Source organism: Cryptosporidium hominis (genome assembly GCF_000006425.1).
Source record: "Cryptosporidium hominis TU502 chromosome 6 CHRO016083, whole genome shotgun sequence".
Taxonomy (NCBI): Eukaryota; Apicomplexa; class Conoidasida; order Eucoccidiorida; family Cryptosporidiidae; genus Cryptosporidium; species Cryptosporidium hominis.
In genome coordinates, this window is record NW_667368.1 from 899 (window position 1) to 20,488 (window position 19,590).

At 32.0% G+C, this 19,590-nt stretch overlaps 5 protein-coding genes across 5 annotated transcripts; 1 reads left to right on the forward strand and 4 right to left on the reverse strand.

Moving 5' to 3' along the window:
• Positions 1-10,683: 10,683 nt before the first annotated feature.
• Chro.60212 (prenyltransferase subunit) lies at positions 10,684-11,676 on the reverse strand. The annotated part of the gene is made up of 1 exon (XM_662116.1): positions 10,684-11,676. The coding sequence occupies one exon, from the start codon at positions 11,674-11,676 to the stop codon at positions 10,684-10,686; it is 993 nt and encodes a 330-aa protein (XP_667208.1).
• Positions 11,677-11,755: 79 nt separating this feature from the next.
• Chro.60213 (phosphatidylinositol 3-kinase, root isoform) lies at positions 11,756-14,587 on the reverse strand. Its single annotated transcript, XM_662117.1, has 1 exon — positions 11,756-14,587. One exon carries the CDS (start codon positions 14,585-14,587, stop codon positions 11,756-11,758), a length of 2,832 nt encoding a protein of 943 aa, XP_667209.1.
• A 164-nt stretch (positions 14,588-14,751) lies between these two features.
• Positions 14,752-16,758, forward strand: Chro.60214 (zf-C2H2 zinc finger protein). The annotated part of the gene is made up of 1 exon (XM_662118.1): positions 14,752-16,758. The coding sequence occupies one exon, from the start codon at positions 14,752-14,754 to the stop codon at positions 16,756-16,758; it is 2,007 nt and encodes a 668-aa protein (XP_667210.1).
• A 530-nt stretch (positions 16,759-17,288) lies between these two features.
• On the reverse strand, positions 17,289-18,707 carry Chro.60215 (ATP-dependent RNA helicase). The annotated part of the gene is made up of 1 exon (XM_662119.1): positions 17,289-18,707. The coding sequence occupies one exon, from the start codon at positions 18,705-18,707 to the stop codon at positions 17,289-17,291; it is 1,419 nt and encodes a 472-aa protein (XP_667211.1).
• Positions 18,708-18,760: 53 nt separating this feature from the next.
• Positions 18,761-18,967, reverse strand: Chro.60216 (hypothetical protein). Its single annotated transcript, XM_662120.1, has 1 exon — positions 18,761-18,967. The coding sequence occupies one exon, from the start codon at positions 18,965-18,967 to the stop codon at positions 18,761-18,763; it is 207 nt and encodes a 68-aa protein (XP_667212.1).
• Between the last annotated feature and the right edge of the window lie 623 nt (positions 18,968-19,590).

Consider the following 19,590-nt stretch of genomic DNA (forward strand, 5'->3'; position numbering starts at 1 on the left):
GGTAATACCGATAATTCTTGATTTACTAGGGACCAAATACCAGAAGTTGAAATGTCAATTAATCTAATATAAAATGAATCTGTTTTGTTATCTACTGGTAATTTTTTTGATAGAGGAACCTTGAAGTTGTCAACATAATTATAATCCAATTCTTTAGGCTGGCAATCACCGCTTTGAATATTTTCTTCATTAGAATATATAAAATTGACAATTTTTGTTATAGAATCTTTTAGCTGCGTCGAAGGATGAGGGATTATTTGAGTTATCTTACAAATTAACACATATAGAGCTTCAGAGACATTCTTATCATTTGAAACAAAAGCAGGCTCAAGAATTTGTAGAATTGAATCTAATTGCATGATTATTGTGGCAGAGGTTTGATGGATGCAAAAAACCTGAAGCCCTGCGATAAGTGTCAATTGAAAAGCAATGAGGTTTGGCGAAATAGATTGATGCTGAATGTTTAGCCCTTGGCTATTAGTATTCGGATTCTGTGAAATATTGGATCTTGCAAAGCTAGACATCGATGATAAATGAGAATTATTACTTAAATTAAAGCCTATATCCAACCAACTGATTTGTACTTTGCAATTTGGATAAATTAAAATAATTTTCGATATAGTGCTGAATGATTTTGAAACAATCTTGTGGTCACTACTAGATGCCAATAAAGCAAGCCTAAACCAAATTGTTATAACTAAATCAATAATTGAGACGGAAGATGTTTCATCTTCAGTTTTTAATAATTCTGCAAGTTGCGGAATTGATGAAATATCAATAGTTGCATTTGCAACATTTCTATATTCTTTACCAACTCCTGAATATATATTTTGGTTGTTTTTTTCATCGTTACTAATTGAATGGGATATCCTTCTTCTTTTTAATTCCAAGCTATCATCAGAATCGATACAATGACTCGAAACTCCTATATTCACTTCAGCATCAAAATTACATACCCAGTTGGTGATTACAATTAATATGCCAAAAATCATTCTTTTCATTTCGGGTAGGAAGGGAATATTCAAAATATTATTTGAAGGGAATGCAGATTGACCAAAGTTATTCGTCATACCAGAGTTGCTACCTGCATAGGATGAACTTGTAGATTGGGAGCTATTTTGACCAACTGAACCAAAGCCCCATAGCAATTTGGTTAAAGTTGATAAAACTGGAGAAAGAAGATAAATATATTCAAATGCGAATATATTGGGGCGAAGTGTGATAATATTCCAGTGATACAATTGTTGTTGTAAAGGCAAATTATAACTATCTTGAATTAGTATTGCAATCATCAACCTAAGCCAGTTAGAAAATAGCGTTTCAGGAGTTTTGTCTTTAATAAATAGTTTAGGAGGTGAAGGTATTAGAGAAAATAAGCTTTTATCACTTTCATTTTCTGTTGAAAAAATATTTGGTGAATCATCTTTGATGATCGGTTTGATATTGTGCAAAAGTGGAATAAATAAATTCAGAGCTCTTCGAACAGTAAGTCTAACCTCAGAAACTCCATAAAGCCTTGTAAGAGCTACCAACATTGAAAACAAAATTTTCTCTGGAAAAGGATATTTTTCTACAAAGTAACACATAGTAATGTAGCCCCAAGATTTGAGCAAAGAAGATTCAGTTCTCAAAATATTCCAAACATCCTTTATAAGTCTTTTTCTGTTATTGGATATTGTCTCTAGAGAGTATTTATTCTTCACAAGTAAAATAAGAAGTTTAAGTATCTCTATTTTAAGAGGATCATCTGTGGCAGAAAGTCCATTGGTTCCATGTAATGGGATTACATTTCTTTCCAAACTTGGAAGTATTATCCTGGTTATTATACCTTCACAAATATAGTCATTTAACCATGAATCTTCACTATGATGAATTTTCTCATTGTTTCTATTGAATTCGTATTCTAATAGTGGAATCAGTATAAGTTGTATACATGCAATTTGAGTACCAGGAAGAATTGAAGATGTATCTATATTAGGTCCACTTGGATAATATCTTTGAATGAGTTGGTTAAAAAGTAAACGCTTTTCTTGATTTGAAAGAGTTTTTGGAACTGTACAAATAAGGAAATCGCGAAAAGCACCACTATCAAGAGTTGAACTTGTACCAAAAAGAGTAGCAATTGTCAAAATAACGTCAATCCTTCTTCTTTTCAAATGTTCTTTTACATCTTGTCCGTGAATAATTGTCGAGAGCAATGATATAATTAATTCTTTAGATGGGTAAATTGGCTGATTACTTAAGGTAGAATTTGATGTTGAGTTAATTGAATTGTGGGAATTATTTGCGTGCAAAGATGAATTCAAATTGTTATTAGAATTCTGTATATTCTGCCTGATCTGGTGTGAAGTAAACGAAAAGCTATTATTAGAAAATGTTTGATCTTCAGTTAAATTTTGCCTCTGAAAAGATGAGGTAGAAGATTGAGAAAAGTTGGTAATCGATGAGGTATTTGAAGGAAGGCTAACTGCTGAATATAATACACTTTTCATTGAATTCTGGACGGATAGAATATCTTTAATAATTTCGTCGCCCACCCTGTTGCCACAGCATTTTTTTTCAAGGTATTCCTTATTTTGTACGTTTTCAAGATTGTTTGTTGCAGTATAAAATCCAATAAGCATTTTATATAGCATAAAACACTCATTTGAGTGAAAAAAACTCCAAGGATGTTGCCATGCTACAGTACCTTGATATGCTAATGATAGCTCAAATTTATTATCAAAATTTCCATGAGTGGAAATCCCTCCGCTTTTTGTGAATACAACAAGCCTGTTAAAAATTGTATTATACATTGTAAGTAATATATCAATAATTGTTAGGGCAGACCTATTACTAGATGCATAATACTCCAGGAAATCAATTACAAGCAAGCTCGGCCACTCCTCGCAAAGACTATTTAAAACTCTTATTCCGTTCCACGCGCTGCTATATGATTCAGTAAATGCAGGAGAAACCGGAATAACATTGGGATTTGCTTTATTAATGTTTTGTGGCGCCCCAACAACGGAGTTATTGATATTTTGTTGGACTGAAGATCCTGTGACTTGGGAAAAGTTTGCTGTGGGGATATATGAATCACACTTATTCTCAACATTCTCTGCTTCTTCTAGAATCCTGTTTACTGTGGACTCAATAAGTTGAGTCCTTAGTTGGTAGAGCTTTACTCGAATAACAGAACATGGACTCATCTTAATCAAGTCTATAAGAAAATTAGCATATCGATCAGAAGCAAGTTGTTGAATTAGAAACAAGACAACGTTATGCGGAGAATGAGTCGCAAAAAGTGCCAAAGGAAAGCGAAAGGGTGATGAAATGGTCATTGATGTTGTGTAAGATGTTATGAATGATGATATCGAGGACTGAATATTGCTGCTTCTATCAAGCCCGGGAAAATTCCTCGTACCCAATATTGTCCCAACCACTTTTGAAACAAATTCGTCAGACCCTTGAGGTAATAAGTGAAAGATGCATACCATTGCAATTGCCATGTGCAAATCTTCCTCATATCGATTAAAAGTTTCGATTTGAGTATTAGCCAGTCCCGTAGAAGAATTTTGAGCTTGCCTTATAGAGGAGCTTGCTTGATTACTGGAATTTAAAACCTCTCTTTGATATTCATTTGGCCAACAAAGTCTTTGTAAGTGTTGCAAAAGCTTTTCACCTAGAGTTACATTGAAGCAAAAACATAGAAGTTCTAAAAGACGTGCCAATCCCTGAAGAACATGCACCGTCAATTTTGTTGCAGATGCCAAATGTACAAGTACGGGTCTAAGGCAATGCCTAAGCTGATCTTCAGGCAGAAGTTCGTACTGACTATTGTTTGTATTATTCATAGATGAATTGCAAATATTTGGGTTGCCATTTGAATCCTCAATACCATCTATATTTAATAAATATCTCTCTAACCTTACAATAACCTTCAGAGTATGATGCGCAGCCTTGCAAATTTCTAAATCTTTTCTAGTTACGCAGCGGAAAAGAACTCCAATAATCTTCCATCTGAGCTCGTCTTGAGATGTTTTGGTTTGGTTGATTCCCAATTGACTATTCATTTGAAATTGTTGGTTAATATTTGTTTGATGTTGGTTTTGATAAATTTGGTGTGGGTATTGCGTCTTCGATTGATTTACATTTTGTAAGTTTTGGTGGTTGGATTGAGTGCCAACCTGTGCAGGGTGATTTACGGAAATATGCTGGGCCAATACTGGAATAGGGTGTTGTGTTTGCTGAAGCTGAATACCTTGATTTACATTTGTTTGGTGAGAATTATGCTGCAATTGATTGCTTTGATTGAAATTAGAACTTTGATGTATTTGTGTTGAACAGTTTGAAGGAATTGCTGGAGAAATAACTGGTGAAATATTTGCAGAAACAGGAACTGATATTGAGGAGTTGTTTCTGCTTCTAAGGAATTCGGACCAATTTGGATGAAGAAGTATAAGTTTTAAAAACCTGATTGAATAAATTTGAACTTGAACCTTATTTTTCCTGAAATCTGGGTTGCCTTTATTACCTTGACTATTTTGAGCATTAACTTGGATATTAGATTGAGAAAAGCTATTATTCGAATTTTTTTGTTGAGATTCATTCATCTCACAGTCTATTTCATCCCTTATTACAACAAAAACGTCTTCAACGAACCTTCTGATAATTGTCGACGGAATTCCAACAGGCGATGGCCTAAGTGATGCTAGAAAACATAAAGTATCTAGGAAAGCAAGCTGATATGGGGTGCTACAGGTAGAGATTAATTTGGTCTGAAGCCTACTTAACAGCTGTTGTAGTAAGGTCGTTTGCGAAGTAGCATTAAGATTATTTGTATCGTTATTCCCAAACTGACTGCTGAAGCTGGTATTGAGTAAAGTTGCAACAGAAACACCTGTAATATTAGATAACGTAATAAGACATTTTTGTGCCATTCTTCTACAGGCAGGTCTCAAAGATAATATATTTGGAGTTATTGAGTTCATACATAAATGGAATAAATGCTTACGCAAAATATCCAAAACTTCATCTGGAGGAGTATTGTTTGCCAAAGAATTCATAATTTCATCACGTATTGCAACGTCAGAGTACCATTTATCCTTTGATTCAGTAATTAGCATTTCCATATAAACACGATAGCTATTACTCCACCAAAATTCAGAGTTATTTTTCTTTAATTCATTAGTTTCATTTATCACAGTCAATAGATCCTCCCAATTTCTATCGTTTATATTAATAGACTCGCCAGATAACAAAGATAACTTATTCTTTGGAATAGTTATTCCGTATTTTGATATGGGTATTTTAATAACTTTAGAGCTAAAATTTTCACAATTACCAAATAGTGCAAAAGGTTTTATTCCCGTAAAAACAGAGTAAATCAGCGCATCCAACGCGTCCTCGGAACATCTTTCTGCAAAAGGATTACTATCCGCTCCAGAGTCTTTTGAAATGAAGAAAAGAGCGTCTGAAAGTTTCTGGAAATATGTCTGGGCCCAAATAGGTGGAATATGGTTAAGTAGCTCAATAATCAAGATACATGCAGCTGTTTTTTTACTCCATGAGATGTCATAGCACAAGTTTACGATATTTGACTCGAGTAAACATGGGAGTTGAGCGGTTTGAAACGCCCTATTAAAGTATAATAATGGAAAGTTTTCTACAAGATTGTAGTAAATATTTACCATGTTCTTGACTGCTACAAGGGCTATGTAGCTTGGCTCTGTATGTTTCAAATGGCTATTGTGAGAAATTGTAAACTGAATGTCGATAGTATCAAATAAAGCAGATAAGATCGGAGCAACCGGGTCAGTTTTCGTATTAGACCAATATAGGTTCAAATTACAATGTTCGGGAATAAATGACCTTGATGCAGAATAAATAGCCAAATAATTTGTCAATCCATCGCAAAATTCACCAACAGAGTCATGAAGTTCTTCAATAAGTGATAATGCCAAAATAAGTGATTTAGCAAATAGCTCAAGGTTATTCGAATATGATGATTGAGCCTTAAAATTATTGCATTCAGAAATGTAGTCCATTGAAAAAGGAGTTGCCTCATTAGGATCCTCAATTTTCTCGGAATACTTTTCGAGATAACTTGTTAGAAAATTAAAAAATGTTTTAATAGATTCCATAGTCCCAATATCAGTCCAAAAGATCGAAAGATAAAGTAAAAGTAAATTTTTGATGTGCGTACTGCACATATTCTTAATTATTTTATTTGAGCTTATAAAATCTTTCTTAGAAATAGAAGATAAATATTTATAAACATGCTGCAGTGTATCATCAATTCTTAGAAACAAAGTTGTGTCTAGTTTATTGTTAATTGGGCTTGGTCTAATTAAAATGGGTACTTTTACACAAAGAGGGTCATTTACATCTAAAACTGCTGAATCTTTTAAGAACCATCTATTCTTCCCTCCCAATTTTCCTAGAATTCTTCCGACTAGCGTTGCATGCTGAAATGCTATAGATTGCAATGCATAGAAGGATAAACTATTATTCTTTTGATATCTGTGAAAGTTACTTAGCAATACTTGCGAGACAGGTAAAGGAATTGGAGGCGCAGGTTTCAATAGTTTACAAAGTGTTACAAGAATTGATGGCCTTGTTTGAAATCTATGGGGCTGATGAAGTGAATTTGTAAGGATCGGATATAAGAAATCATGATGAAGATTATCAATCCAGAGATCTAAACTTCTTAATGCCAATAAAACAAGCTCTGGATCATTGCTTTCAAGAGCATTAAGCATTGGACTAATTAATTGGCCCATATAAGGTAATAGTGACTTGAGCCTTGCCGGAACGGTAAGAGAGATTTCTAGCCAAATTTCACGATAAGGAGACTTAGTTTCTTTCTGCATTTTAATAGTAGTGTCTAGGAACCAGGGAAGAATAACTAAGAATTCCTTATAAATACCTGATGCTTTACCACCAGGGGTAATGCTTCTGAATAAAGATCTTAAGATTGACAGAAAGAAAATGTTATTTTGATATTTTGAGGCCATAGATGTACACAACGTGCATAAATCTACAACATATGGAATTAGAATAGTTTCATGTTGAGGATTCTGACCAATATATCTAAAGAGTTGCTTTAACAGCCTAGTAGATACAAGCCCAGATGCTATCTCATTAATCTTATCCTTATTGACATTTTTTGAATTTTCCCCGTAAATAAAAGTATCAGGTATTGGTAAATCAATAATATTTTTCTGTATTTGAAATAATGAAATATTAATATTTTGAGTTAGAATATCAAATGGGAAAGGATGATCATCCGGATTTCCGTGTGGTGCAGCTGTGGGAGCAAAATTAATTAAATTATTTGGGTCATCTCTTGGATCAATAACGCTTTGAACTACGTCAGGAAATTGTATTGCTGTTCCAAAATGGGAAATTCTTCCTCGAGAATATGGTATTTTCGAATGGCTTTCAACGTTGTCTATATGCGGATCCACTACGTATCTTGAAAGAGCAAGTTTGTGATGTTCTGTTGGGTAGATTGAGCATGACAAAGGTGTTGATGGAATATTCATGTTATTAACTTGTGCAATGAATGATGAAATATCATATTGAGTAGACTCAGAAAATAATTGTTTACCATTCAACGATTTCAGCAATATTTGAATAGGAGATAATTTACTACGCAATTCAGTAAATTTAGAGTTTGGCTCAACAGCTAAGGTATCTAATTTTAACATTAGATGTGGCAAAATCGATTCATAAAATACCTTTGCAGTGTGTTGTTGTACCCCCCAATAATGGAATATTAAGGAAATTTGTGGACTCATACTTGTAGACCACTCGAATAATATCGAAAATGTAGCTTGAATTATATCTCCAAAAGATTGCGGGTGAATATAACACAGCACTGAAGCTAAAAGTTCTAAAAGCTCCTTCTCTTCTGGCATAATTGACAATGGAGAGTTTTGGTGAGGCTTAGCACCATTGTTCTGCCTTACAGCGTTATTGTGTTGATTTGCACCATAATTACTCTGGATTGTGTTTGGAATGATTAGGGAGCTTGTTGGAATGATCTGGCATTCATTTCCACCTTCTTTTATTTTAAATAGGCCAGATGAGCTCATTGTGTACTGGAGACATTGACAGTATTCAACACTGCAGATTATGCCTTCAATTAATATCTTTTGTAGTAATTTACTTTCAGCCTCATTTAACATCACTCCATTTGCAAGTTTTCTTACATCAAAACGAGTAATATCAACATTGTTTGTATTGCTATTATTTGTTGCGCCACTCATTCCTGAATGGTTATTATTTAAAATATTCTTATTACTAATATTACTGCTTGGAATGGTATTCCTATTCAAAGTTGTAATATGAAAAATTGTTTGACGCGCACCAATTATAGTTGCACGAATAATAGGTCTAAGCTCTCTCAAAACATCAATGATTAATGGTTTGGTCTGATTTTCCATATCAGTTTCAGAATCAAGTCCTTTTTTCAATGCACTACAACCAGTTATCGAAATTTCACAATGACCTATCTGTGTATTTGCATAAGAAAACGAGTTATCTAACCAATTACCAACATTTGAAATTTCAATAAATTCATCAAGAAAATCGTTTAATACTGGCTTTAATGGTGTGAATGTAAGTGAATCGGTTTTTGAGTCGGGTAGTCCTGGTAGTTCCTTATTGATAGAGACGAGAACTAGATTGTAAATTTGTCGTCGGAGCTGGTGAATTTTCAATGAAAAAATCGATAAAATATTCAATAAAATATCCCGAATAATAATATTTCTTTGAGTATTACTACTAGGAACAAAACCTTCTTTTTTTAATATATCTGGTAGAAATGCAGCAGATCTGATACAATAATGTTGTGCAGGTAAGGGAAGAGCTGTATCTAAAATATTTCTTGTGAGAGAATGTAGGCACTTCATAATTGAATCGAAAAAACTATCCTGATTCAAACTATTGCAGTATGAATTAAGGGAATGCTCAGCTCGCAAATATACGATTATCTCATGCAATATCGCAGAAGATAACACTTTAAGAGTTTCATAACCAGTACGTCCGTGCCCAATGAGAACTGCTTCATCGAGTAAAATTTCTATCCTATCGTAAAATCCCTGCCTAAATTCAGTATTCAAAATACTTCTTAGACAAACCAATATTTCACGGCGCTGGTGAAGACAATATGGTGGGCAAAATAGTAATACCTGAATAAAACCCTGTATAAATGCTGACTGAGTTTGCCTTAGAGTCTCTGATATATGTTCGTCACCATTAAAACCCCTAAAAAAATGAACAAACCATAATATAATTTTGCTACATGCAATCATATAATCCTGTACCAAAGATTTAAATGAAGATGAACGTACTATTTCTGGGATTTGTTCTGGGCTTATTTTTAGTTGGCTTATAGAATGGTTCTGGGATGCGCAAGATGATCCCATCAACTTTGGGTGGAAATCTCTAGGGAAAAGGCTAACAATATTTAAGCAAGAAACCAAATTAGGAGCAAAAATGGCGAAGTAACGTTCAATGAAGTGAGGATATAACTGGAAAATATGCAATAAGGCCAGTGGTAGCTCTATCAGAATTCTTAATGATCGGTGACATGGAAGGATCAAATTTTGAGAGGGGTTCGTATTATTTACATTAGTGGTGACGGGGCCTCTATGAACATTTGATCTTACTTGATTTGTAATTTCAGTAAACTCTGGCAAAGTCGTTGAAAGAGCTCCACGAAAGAACAATTGATCAGGATCATCATTTACAGAGTTAATTTTGTCCGATTTAGTTGTTGAATTTCCACTTTGAATATAAATATCTTGCCCTTCAGTGCTAGAATTATTATTTCTATTTGAAATAACTTCCTGAATGAGTTGTGGCAAAGTGTGTTGTACATCTGTACATAATCTTGATGCAAATCCAAGAAAGGATTCGACGACATTTTCTAATTTGTCTGTATAATTCTTGTGTAGAAAAACTAAATTACGAATTGCGAGTACTCCGACATCATCGGTATCTCTATCAAGCAAATGTAAGCACAACTGCGCTAAATCTGAACAGTAGTTTGATATAACTTCATTCTGAGGCAATAATGATATAATCTCCATACATATTATACTTGATTTCTTATAATCATGTTTTTTTGCTGTATCATTCATAAGCAGTATATTTCTGATCCCATCCAAACATTCTTCTAAAAATAAAAAGTAGGTTTGCTTATCAGTTGTATATAGCTCAATCTGATCTCTTATATTTGTTAGAAATTCCAATTCCTCATTAAAATCATTTTGGCCAAATGATTTAAGTCTTGTGCCAATTTCTTTAATATTCATATTAACAAAAAGCCATATCAATTGAATAAAAAATAATTAATTTACTTAGATTCAAAAGTATAAAATAGTAGAATATCAAGTAACTACAAATTTCCTTTAATAATAGTTTTTTATAATTAGCTCTTAGCACAAAAAGAAATACGACATTTATCCTCTCAGTAACTTTTATGACAATAATTTATCCCGCATAATTAACGCAAGATCCTGGTAGTGTATTAACTTGCGTCTACTAAATGTTAACAGAATTATAAGAAATAATTTTCAATTAAAGAATTTCATTAGTTAAACACTGAACATTGCAAATTAGGAAGAGAATTAGCTATAAATACTAAACTAATTACATGAATTACGTTAAAAATATAGAATATATATAGACTTAGCTATCACCAGGTACTAAATTAAGAGGGACTGCAAAAATAGGGCTAATTATATTATCAATTGTGTCGAATCTTATTAAAGAAAGAGCAGAAATTCCAAAAAATGTATGAAATACATCTGATACATTTCCAGGTCTATCTGAGAATCCGCCTTTCAAAATGTCTTCTGAACAAAAAATGTATTCCTCCAATAAATTCTTATCAATGTAGTTCGCTCTCCCCAAAAAGTAAAGCAGAGAGAATATCCACCATGAGTAACAAACATCAGGTGCCTTCTCAGGCCTACCATTAAACCCCCCACAAAGAAGTTGTCTTTCGCAAAGCCAGAAGGCAAGCCTATCAATATTTATTGTATCCAGAGAGTTTAAAAGTGCGAGCGAAACAACACAGCAGTATGTGTATGCTGCATGTGATTCTGAGCAGGGAACTCCGCCAAATGCTCCATCAGAATTGTAACACCTTAATAAATAAGACCGGGCGCCTGTTATGTCAATTTCGTTTATTCGGTTTAGAATTGTTAGGCTTGATAGTGCACAGTAGGAAAATCTGCAATCAGTCTCCAAATATTGATCGCAACGAAATGACCCATCCTTATTTTGGAGTGAAGATATCCACTTTGAAATTTTAGCTGAATCAGCTTGATCTAGTTTGTCAATCATAATTAGTATAAGGAGAGCGTAATGCGTAGAAACTATGTTAGCGTTTAACCCCTTATTCTGAGAATAACCAACCATCGTCATATCTCCATCAACAAATACTTTACAGCTCTCAACAAACTCAAAAATACGAGTCTCTAGTTTTTTAATTTGATTTCTATCTTCACTTTGTAAATTATTAAATAATAGCTTCATACTTCCAATACCCCAAAATAGACCTGATATTTTGATGGGATAACTTAGAAGACTATTAACTGTTTCCTTATTGGAATACAGATCCAATAGAAACTCATAATGTTTCTGAGGATTTAATTTTTTAGTAGATAAACTTTCCATTTAGAATAATTAATAATACTTTAAGTTATCGCGGCAAGCAATACAAATATATAATGGTAAAAAAGGTGAACTTAAAATTTTAGGCCCAGTAGAGAGCCCAATCATGAAGAGTATCAACAACTGCGGGAAAAAGTGCATTTGATGACGTCATAATTATTTCTCTTAAATACCTTTCTGCCTCTTTTTCTGATTGATCTAACCTGAACTTGTCTTTAATTCTTTCCAAAATAACTATATAATTGTTTTCAGGTCTTGAATTGAGATCCTTTATACTACTATCTACCATCAATAACAAAACATTTGATATTAGCCATGACTTCCTGCGAATATACCTATAATAATCGCAGCATTTGTCAACAAAAAGCTTGAACCCTAATGAGTTTAATCCGCCCATAGCTTCTATCATTTCTGAACAAATTTTCATTGGTGGTGGGAAAGGTTTCGGATCTTCTCCAAATATATATCCAAAATCAACATGTAAAAAGTGGCCGCTTTTCCCGACCAGTAAATTATCAAGATGCCGATCTCCAACACCAAGGATAAATGTAATAACGCTATATGCTGCGCAACTAGTTATAAAGGTGGTTAGAACATTATGAGGAATATTGTTTATGTTAGTGTTATATGCATTTGCCCAATAATTCAATATGCAATTTTTTCCATATTTTTTTCTGATTGATCCAATTGAAGAAAAATCGTCCAGAAATTCGATTAATCCATCAAATTGTGAAAATGGCGTAACTTTATATGTGATAATTGAACTATTCGCATTCCATTCGTTAAGTAGCTTATAAGATATTTCCAAAAGTTGTACAACTAATCTATCTTGTCTCAAATCGTCCCCCACTTTGTACATATATTTTGATTCAACTACAGGATATATTGATTCGGATGTGTAAATATCCTCTCTTGGAACATTTGCCTGACTATTTTCTTTTTTGCTATTATTGACAATTGCCATTCTACAAGAAAATATGATTGGGCATTGAGAAGACTTGATAATAAAACTTTCGCTTGGAACAATACCAATTAACGCTCTATTAACATCAATTGGAAGGAGAAGAAGATCACTCAAGTTCGTTATATTTAACAATGGCAGCTCAATTCCCTCGATTTCTGAAGGAAGGTCCTTTAAACTTTCAACATTGTGACTACTAACAAATTTTAAAGAAATTAAGTTTCTTTTTTTGCTACAATAATTCGAAAATTCGCTTTCAACTTTTAACATTAATTTGATCGAGTTGATTAATTTAACAGTTATTTTATCTATACCTGTTGAGCGTGAAGAAATCTTTGATTGAGAATAAGGCATCTTTCCTAGTTCAAAATCGCTCAATATACTTTGAAATTTTTGTATTTTTTTCTCTGCTCTTTCTCTCTTACAGTCTTCAACTGAAATACGATGTATCCATAACAAGGTTGCTCTAAATTGTATCTGGCAAAGAATTAGATCAATTATTTCTAAACAGAAATGATATTTACAGCAATGAGATTCCTCCATACTTTCTTTAATATTATAATTATTATAATCAGCAAGGCCATCAACTATTTCGAATATTGTCTGCTCAAAGACTTTAGGATATTCTTGAATTGAAATTTCCGAAATTAACAACCAAAATAATTCAACACAAAATTCTAGATCGCATGTTGCTTTTCTTTTTAGAAACTTCATTAGTTCAGTTCCATTTTCATATCTAAGAGATTGAACCAGTTGTGGTAGAACAAGAAATAACTCTTCTTTTGTGCAAAACTCCAAGCTTTCTATTGCAAGCTTGCGAATATTCAAGAACTCCTTGTATTTTCTTGAAAGCAAATTTAACGAGTCTTCAATATTCAAAATTCTTTTTTTATGAGTATCAATCGGTTCTTTAATTGTTTGAATGATTGAGCTGATTAAATAATCAATTTCAACCATTATTTCCTTATCGTTTAAATTAATAAAATGAAACAACATAGGTATTCCTGCCTTAAATTTAAATAAATAAAACCTATATTTCCAGATCAATCCAACCTCATCCTCATATAAGTCTTTATTATTGAACTTTGTAATATATCCTATATATAATTGATTTATTGCTCTTTCTAACTCCAACCTCTCTTTATTCATTAAATAATTATTAATTAATGAATTCTCCATAGAAAAACAAGGTAAACAATCTATTGAACATTTGTTATTATTCATTAGAAGACTGAAATCAATTCTTTTCCCCGAATCTCCAACAGTTAATAGATTTATGTTATCCGAAATAATATTAAAGATGCAGCTAGAATTAATTATTTGTTTTGTATTCAAAACGTTTTTATTGGCCATTATGTGAGAAATCTTCTTCTCTTTAAAGTTAAATGATAAGCGTAAATACCCAAGTAATTTATCGCTAAATTTGCTCAAATAAATGTCATCTTGGAATTTACTTTCTTGTGGGAAAAGTATTTCATATATTTGTGCATTCAAATCAAAAATTAATTTTTCCTCGAATACCCCCGAAAAGTTTATTAGAATAGGTAAGTTAATAGATGAAAGTCTTTCAGTGTAGTAAGCCGAAACCAAGGGAAGTATGGAGTACCCAAGTACAAATTCTCCATTACCAAGGTAATTTTCATCTAAAAGTTTAAAAATATAGACATTAGTATAGTTGCAAAGCGATGAAAAATTAACTGCTCCGCAATTAGGCAAGCTAATCTCACAATTAATACATATCTTCTCACTTTTTTTATTTATGTTTTTATCAATTACAATTAGCTGCGATTGAATTGCAGTTTTATTATCTGAAATGATTTTTCCGGATGGATTTATTAAGTATTGCTCACAATGAACTCTTAGTGCAATTGGAAAGTATTTCATATTCATGAGCGAATATTTACTTTGTATTTTCTCAAATGAGAATGCAATGTAGTCTATGTTAACATTCATTAGTTATTGAGTTTCTTAAATCTACTTCATTTCATCCTACGAAAAAATTGTTCACACTAAATATTACCGGTATTTGTAGCAAAGTCTACCGCCTTTATTTCAATTAAAAGCGTCTCTTAAAGTAATCATATTAAATGCATTAGAGGCAGCTTTTTTTCACTCTCATGATTGATAAATCGAGAAGAGGACTTAGTCCGCTGATAAGCTATTCAATTCAAAGCCAAGGATGTCTGACGGCAGATCAACAAACTTATTTGCATCTTTCGAACCAGAATTTCAGTGGTTTTAAAGATTTTTATTCTTCAGGCTTAATGACCTTTAAGCAGTTTACTTTAAGTCAAGACGATAATTTAGCTCCAAACGAACTCATTGAAATGTATGATTCTTACAAGACTAAATATGTTCAAAAACATCAATTAGAATTTTTAGAAAATAATAGAAACTCGTCCCTAATTCTCGAAAAATTCCACCCAATTTGGATTAGAAAAATTATTGATGAACGGAGAAATTTGGTTTTGAAACGTATTGAAGTTTTTTCTCTGAAATTAAAAAGAGGAGGATTTAGAAAAGTAAATAAAACAAACAATGACATCGAAAAAATAGGCTGTGAAAGTACTATTACTGATACTGGCCACACTGATGAGAATGACTCGATTACGGTATTTGGAGATTATCCTAATTTTGAGACTGATTTGAAATCTCATATTATGTTGCTTACAGACATTCCTAGTTATATTTCATATTTAGATATAACAAAGTTCTTTAACAGTGATTTTCCATTAACAGATGGGGGGCTTGGGAAATGCGAAGGTTTCCTTGATATTCTTCTTTCTCCTCCCAGATTTACACGTGGTATTTTAAACAGACATTGTTATGTTTTATTTGATAATATGAAGAATAGAGATTCTGCAATTGAATTAATAAAAGGTAAAACAATAAAGTCTTCAGTTACTACAAATTCAATTATTATGTCCTACTGTGATGCAAATAATCAGATGGAAGATACAAATGAACATGAAGATCTAGTTGTACAACAACCTGGTGCAAAGTTTTCAATTTATATCATTCAACCAAAGACTTATAATGAGAATTATTCCTTAAAAATTAGGCAAATTTCGAATACTTTCTTTACTCAAGAAAGACTTTCAAAAGACAAGAGTAATATGAAAAGGATTATTGAAAAAATTGAAAATGATCAAAGTATTAACTCTAACATAATTGAAGTGATAGAAAGCGTAGGAGGTAGCGACCCCATGAATATTAAAGCTGTTGTTGACTTGATGTCGTTATATCTAAAGTTTGCGCATGGATTAGACTATTATTCATTATCTACATCACATCCTGTACAATTCATTTCATTTAGCCCTTCAAATCAACAGATCCTGGAATGTTCTTCAGATCTTAATAATACGAAAGACTTGAGTTTATCTGACACTTTCAGTCGAGAAAATCATGAAAATTTAACCAAAAATAACGAAAAGTCATTCATTATATATAGCAATCTCACATTTTTATCTAAGGGATATATTGATACTTTATTTACGAATAAATTTAAAATTTGGTATCAAAGAGACGAAGGTAGTATTTCCGAATCGCAAATATGCAAGGAGAAAATAGATGAATTTCAAAATCAAGCTCTAGCTAATCAGCTTGAAGAAAATGTTGATGTTTTATTAAAGCTACCATCTATTTTTGACCTATTACCTCAACCAATCGAAGATAATGATGAGTCACTCTCTTGTTCTTGGAAGAGATATTGTGAGCAGCATACATTAAGGAAAAAAGCTGATAGATGGCAGTGTGGTAAATGTTTGAAGCAATTTAAAGGTGAAGAATATGTTCATAAACATCTTGCTAAAAAACATAAAGATTTTCTGGAAACAATTAGAGAAGAAATTACATTTGAAAGAATTATCAAGCCAATAGCAGAAAAATTTCCATATCTAATATACCCAATGAATGCTGACGAGCTTAATATAAACTCAATGAATAGGAGAGTAAATGGCAATGGAAATCCTCAAGGTGTATATAGATCAAGACACAACAAGCACTTACGTTCTAATCCATTCGAAAAAAGAAAGCATTTTAGAGATTGGGATACGCCCAAACAACAAACAACTATTAACTCATCAAATGATATGAGAACTTCGATAAAATATGATGACTTATAGGCATTTGTTTTTTGTGATACTGACTAACTTTGTTTATTAACTAGAAAAAAATAAATCGTGGATAATTAACAAATTTTGTGCATTATATAAAGCACACTTTTTCATTTCAACGTGCCAATTTTTAATTTCTTTTAAGACGCATGTTCTGAAGCCAACCAAACAATTTTATTATTCTATTTCATTATTTTTTTAGAATATAAAATTTTAAGTTGTAATTCCTATATGCCTCCAAGAGTTCAAAACAGTTCTATCTACACTAGTTATTTTTAAGTTGTTTATTGTCTCTTGATAATTTTGATAAATCTGATCAATATTTGAACATGAAGAATTTGTATTATCGCTTTTTTTATTTGGAAATTTACATCCTGAAATTTTAGGGCTGAATAAGACGCTTTCGCATGAGTTTAACTTTGATTGAGTGGGAACGAAGTCGTATAAATTCAAGTATAAATTGTCGCATGTAAAAGGGTATGAACCACACTTTTTTTCTGGTTGCATGAAGCAATCTGAAAATCTCAAGGAATTTATTCCTAATTGATTAAAAAAATACAAAAATGAATCGTAGTCTTGCTTATTTGAAGGATACAAATTACAATGCCCTTCTGCCCAAATCTACCAGATCTACCTGCACGATGCAAAAAAGTCTCTCTATCAATAGGTACATCGATATTAATCACAAGATCAATCATTCTTATGTCAATTCCACGTGCAAGTAAGTCAGAACAGACTACAACCCTACACTTATTTTCAAGTAATGAAGTAATTATTTCCTCTCTTTCAATTTGCGATCTTTTTCCATTAGTATATAAAGTTGGGATATTTAATGAATTTAAAGCAGACATAACTTTATATCCAACAGAACCATTATTAGTAAAAACAAGTGACTGCCTAAATGGAACTCTGATCAAAATATCTACAATTGAATTCACTATATATGCCCACTGATTGTAATTGTTTTCACTTAATCCATCTAGCTGAAATATTTCACTTAAAAAAGAATCGTATAGAAAAAATATCATATTTTTTAGTACGGGGTTTTCAAGAGTGTTCGAAACAGATAATCTTGAATTTGGATACATGACATCTGCATTTCTAATGTCTTGAACATGATTCAATACTTCAAGATAGCCAACGTTTACATTTTTCGTTGTAAAGGATGAACATAATTGAATTTGCCTCAACTTAAATAGTTTCTCATCCCTCGAATTTATGTTGATTTTATATAATGTTCTTTTCAGTAGCTGTAATTTATCAATAGGGAAGGTAGCTGAACATGCTATAAATTGTGCAACTGTAGAACCTAAACATAGTTCTAATATATACTTTGATTGGTCAATAAAACAATCTTCAAGAAGACGATCAGCTTCATCAAAAATTATAAAAAAAAGTGAATCCTTGAACATTTCTATGGAAAAAAAGTTATTTGATTCATAATTCATTAATTGAATAAATCTCCCCGGTGTAGATACTAATAAAGTAGGAATGTTAAAATGAAACTTTCCAAAATCTTCAAAAATAGGGCTTCCTCCTATACAGCAAACACTGTCTATAGAGTAAATATCTTTAATTGAATTCAAAAACATTGAGATCGTCTTGTTTATTTGAATGCAAATCTCTCTTGTTGGAGCGATAAAAAGAGATTTTAGTTCGAAACAAAGGTTTGATCGTTCTAAACAGTTATCTAAACTATCCAATAGTTTATTGAAAATAAATAAAACAAATGCAATAGTTTTTCCGGTTCCAGACTTTGCTTGGACTAATAAGTTTTCCTCTATAACTCCTTGACTCAAAATATGATATTGCACAGGCGAAGGAAAAATAAAACCATTAGAGAATAGTGCATCAATTAAGCACCTGTGAAGAGGAAAATCTGAAAACCTTATATTATGACTTACTTTAAGCCTGATATCATCAGGAAGATCATTTTTTTTTAAGTCTTGTGAAAACATTTAAGTAATTCATGAATTTATTTATTGCGCCAAAAAGCAAACAAATAGTGAAACTATGCCATAATATTGGGATGAATATTCATTGGAAATAAATTTGAAATAGTTGAAACTAAACAACTTTTCTTATTAACCACAGCAACATTCATAGTTACAGGGGAACCAATAGGATAATCAAATTTAATTTGTATTAAATCAGTAATTGAGATCCTTAATGTATCTTTAGCAATTGGAAAAACATAAGCCTGTCTACTGTCAACCATAAATGGAATTGTGTCATTTTTAATTGGGTCATCTTTTTTAGAATGAGTTGCAATAAACGATGTTGATTTGTTTATTTGGCAATATACATTGGCTGTATTATAGCTTTCAAAATTGATCGAGTTTACTTCATTCAAAATGGTATGCGACCCACAAATTAAAGATTTTCTGTTATTATTGCCACCAAGCTGATTTACCTCTGAATTTTTAAATCCAAGGGCTTGAGGTATTTGAATAAATAAGTGTACACTTTGATCAATTGACGTTTTTTCTTTATTTATCGATGAATGAACATCAAAACTAATACATACTGGAATTTTTTGTAAAACTTTGAATGGAAATGTATAAAACTTGGTCTTAGTTCTTTTGAGAATAATATCTTTTATTTTTGAAAAAACAACTTTTGAAGAACCATCTAAGTATTCAGGATGGCTTTCCTGATAATATGTGTTAAATTTACATATGATACATTGGCAAAATAAGCTCCTGAATTCAATCAACTTGTCAGTTAAATTCCCTAATAATAATCAAAGCTTTCTATATTCGCTTTTTTTTGGCATATAATTTTCAAAAAAGTATGAAGATGATATTGATCCGCAAATATCATGGCAAGAAATTTTGATAG